The sequence below is a fragment of the Loa loa genome (genome assembly GCF_000183805.2).
Source record: "Loa loa unplaced genomic scaffold supercont3.16, whole genome shotgun sequence".
NCBI classification, from domain to species: domain Eukaryota; kingdom Metazoa; phylum Nematoda; class Chromadorea; order Rhabditida; family Onchocercidae; genus Loa; species Loa loa.
Window position 1 is genome coordinate 170,830 of NW_018108196.1, and position 4,256 is coordinate 175,085.

The following is a 4,256-nucleotide window of genomic DNA, read 5'->3' on the forward strand; positions in this document are numbered from 1 at the left end:
ATTTGTCGTCTACTTACCATTTACTGAGTCAACTAATTCATATGTTTCATTTATTGCGCAGTTATAATAGGCTATTGGAACAACAAGTAAACCTCGGATTTTTCAGCAAGTATGATGGCAGCAATCGAGACATCAGAAACGAGGAGAAAATGGAAGCAAAATTATTCCGCTTAATAGCATAACCTTCTAAATTTAATTGAACAGTGACATTTTTTTCCAAAATTTTAACTACTTCTCATCATCACTTCGTACTTCCTGTAGACGACTTTAATCCCAAAAGGGTTACTCTCGAACAACTTCGTTAGAAGTGCCAAATTTTCATTGTAATCAAAATTGTCGGCAACCACTTTTCCATCTGCTAATCTGTTAGGTCATGACTCGTTGCATTATCGATTTGAATGTTTTATACTCATTCAAGATTTGAGCTCAAAATTCAGATTCAGAGCAAACATGAGGACGAAAATTCTGAGGTCAAAAAATACAATTAGTTTATTATTGAATGAAAGATTTTTAATTATCATATAAGGAATAAGACATAGAAGTGCTGACGAAGTGGAAATTTTTATTCCTGGACAAGAGAAGTGGACTTGAATCTCCTGTCTAAACCAGATTATGAAAGTAAACGAGAGAAAGAAGTGCTGAATGATTAAACATACTGAAAACTGATGCGGTGCTGATTCCCGTTTTTTTGATGTCTTAAAATATAATGATCAGTAATGAGTCATTCTTTCAGAACAGCAGAAAAGAAAATGGTTTTTGTGACCTTTTTGAGTAACATTTTGCACAATAATCTCTTTTCACATTAATTTCAATTGTTTTTGAGAACAACGAAATAAATCTGTCTTTCTTATATTAAATTTAATATCTCACAAATTTCAAACTCGCAACTTTTTTTGCGACCTTTCAATTATACATTCGTTTATCATTTTACTCAGTTACTGTCTACTATTAAGTCGCATTTGTTGGTGACACTCTTCACGGGAAGTGCTTTGCTCAAGTACTTTAGTTAATGAAGTTTGTCACATTTCTAGGAAAATGCTCTCCATCTTCATTTCAGTATTTCCCTATTATGAATGAGCTGTGCAGTAAAATACAATTTTTGGATGCCGCATATAATGCATCGTTTACTTTATATCACAATGTATTTTTATTTTAAAATTTTATTACAAAAAGCATTTTCTCCATATTGATAGAATTTCTTTCACTGTGAAAATAAAATTACACTCAGCAAAGAAATGGATCAGTATGAAAGAAGCCAGTAATAACTACTACCTTTCGATGTTCAAAATGATGTCCCGAACAAACTTATTCAATCATTTAGATGAAGAACCGCATGGACATTTCAAAACAGCTCGAAAATATATTGATCGATTAGCATCTCTCGGAACTGTGAAAAGGTAATTGTAATTTCACTGGTTTATTTACAAAAAAAAGAAAAAAAACTTTATTTACAAATTTACGTTGGAAAAATTTGTCTAAAATAGAAAAATTCTCAAGATGGCCAGGAATTTTCAAGATTGCAAATCATTTCATTTTTGCTGAAAATGGGACACTTTGTGTAAAATCTAGTTCCTCGGTTGAATATCATCGATGTAATTTTCCCTCTGTAAATAAAATTATTTCAACAAAAGTCTTTTGATGTTTGCATTGTAAGTAACAAGAAAAGAGAAAAATATTTTGTACTGACCAAAGTTTGGACCACAAGATGGACAATTAAATTTCTGACAAAGGACACACGTGAGAGTAAAAAGGAGAAAGTAAAAATAAAGTTCCCTTTGTAATAGTAAAGACAGCAGCAGCACTGAAATTTGCATTTCGGTACAATTACATTGACCAAGAAGACATAGTCATTTTGTAAAGCATACAGATGTTTACTTAGAGTGGCAGCAGTACAAATACATTTCTGTATAGATAAAAGCAGAAGTATGCATGCCGAAAAACAGATTTTTATCGCAGAGACGAGTTAAATTGATTTAAAAATTATAATTGAAAAGATCAATGTTAGATCCCACCTTCTCTTTTAAACTGGATACGGACAGGCAGTTGGCTAGCCGCTTTATAAAAGTTCCATCAACCGCTACCACCATTCAAATTCATTTCATATTTCACTTTAAAACACTTTAAATTAGATTTAAATCAGACAAGTCCATTTTATGATTTGAAATTCTTTTTGTTTAATAAAATTAAACAAAAATCAACGTTGATGATACCAATTAGATCCCAATTAGGTTCGTGGAATTAAGATTTCAGGAAACGTGGCATTTTCAAATTTACTCTGGTTTATTGGCCCAAGTTCTGGTTGCAGTAAATTCCCTTCTGTTCATTAAATCAACGAGCTATTGTGATTTTACACAAAGTGGGTGATAATAACTGCCATGTCTAGTCAAACCAAAATCAATTTTTAATCCAGGATTTCTATATCATTTCAAAATCTATTGATTTTAATATAATTTTTTCTTATTCTGCTTCTGGCTTCTGGCTCCTCCAACATTTCTTTTGCAAATGAAATGACAAATTGACAAATGATATCTCTAAGTGATATCTGAAAAAAATGAGTTGGAAATGTGTCGTTTCAAATTCAACAACTAAAAATTGTTCAGAAACTCGACAGTCAATTGGTATTTTCGGCATTTTTTTGTCAAAACTGTCGAGAAGTTTTTGAACCAACGACTTTCTAGCCGCTCAATCAAATATGTTCCATTTGCTAGTTACTATCATATTTTTCTCATCCAAACAATGTAACGGTCAATTAGGTTACGGTGGTAATGGTTACTGTTCCACCTGTACACTGGATAATAGTGGTTCAATCTCGCGAGGATTCGGTTTCGGTGGTGGCAATTATGGTATCAATTCACTTTTTTTTTTGGAATTTCACACGACCTTATGCAGACAACGATGATTTATTTGATTTACTTGCTTTCTTTAAGGTTGGTAAGAGAAAAGAAAGTATTCATCGCAATTTCTCTGTATTAAGACAACTAAAGTTTTAACTTCAGCATAAAATTCAAAATTTGAACTAGATTCATAAAAAATAAATTGTTTTACAAAACTTTGTCCCATTAGAAAAAAAAATTTTCAGTTGGTTCGTCGAGTATCGCAAATTCAGACTTGGCTAGCCAAAATTTGCATTCATTATCCACAAGCAATAGTTTCATTATTCCAAACAACGGCTATGTCTATGGTTCGAATGGTTACGGTGTCGGTACAGGTTATGGCAACAGCCAAACTGGTAATAATCTGAACTACGGTTCTCCCTCTACAGTATGTTCTTTTAATCTTCGACAGTTTCATGTTCCCAAATATATCATAAATAAACATATCATTATTCAGTCAAGAAAGGAACTTTAGACTTTGTCGCTTTTTCATATACCTGATCTTTCAGAACGGGATATCCTGGAATAACGCTTATAGTTCTACCGGAAATTATGGCGCAGGAAGTGGATATATGAATTGTTACAATAATAACTGTTTAACAAGTAGCGAACTTAATACAATTCCCAGTGCATCAGTGAATACTGGTATAAGTTACGGTATTTCCGGAAGCAATGACATATACAGTTCTTCGCTACCGGACATGAGCTACAAGACCTACTCATTACCTTCTGCTTCCAGTGTGTACCCTAATTTAGGTTCATTTTCAAACGCCTATGTCAATAACAGACATTCAGGTCCGGAAAGTTATTCATTACCGATCACATACAGCAGCTATCCGCCTGTGTATGGTAGTTACGGTAGTCAAGGCAATATCAATTCTCTGAGTAATCTGTTTTTCCTTCCTAACTATTCGGGAAGCCAAAAAGTAGTAGCTGCAGATGATGTTTCCGGAATAGGAAAATCGTTATCATCATCGACCTCGGCTACTTCGTGATATATTGAGATTAATTTATTCATAAAATAGCTTGCTGTAAAAAATTTTTTTAATTTTATTGAATTTTTTGATCTTTGTAACTTACAGAGGTAAAATTTCCAAAATAGTATAAAATATTTGTGCAATGAGTTGTGAAAGTTGTATTTAATCTCCATCAAGATGTTATTGAATGAGCAAATAAATGCTCAAGAGAATGAATAATTCGGAATGACCAGCTGATATTGTCTCATATCTATCGCTGGCCAAATTCTTGACCGCCTTGCTGATTCCATCAATTTAGATTTTTTCCATTTCTTAGTTATTTATTTTTATTAAATATTAATTTACATAAATATTAATTTCGACTGAATTGCATCGAATATACATGAATAATTAATATAAAAAAAAA

The 4,256-nt window shown here is 32.4% G+C and overlaps 1 protein-coding gene across 1 annotated transcript; it reads left to right on the forward strand.

The window, feature by feature from the left end:
- Positions 1–2,692: 2,692 nt before the first annotated feature.
- On the forward strand, positions 2,693–3,868 carry LOAG_00160 (membrane-anchored cell surface protein; the record flags this gene model as incomplete). Its single annotated transcript, XM_020445360.1, has 3 exons — positions 2,693–2,843; positions 3,080–3,261; positions 3,383–3,868. 3 exons carry the CDS (start codon positions 2,693–2,695, stop codon positions 3,866–3,868), a joined length of 819 nt encoding a protein of 272 aa, XP_020304170.1.
- Positions 3,869–4,256: the final 388 nt, after the last annotated feature.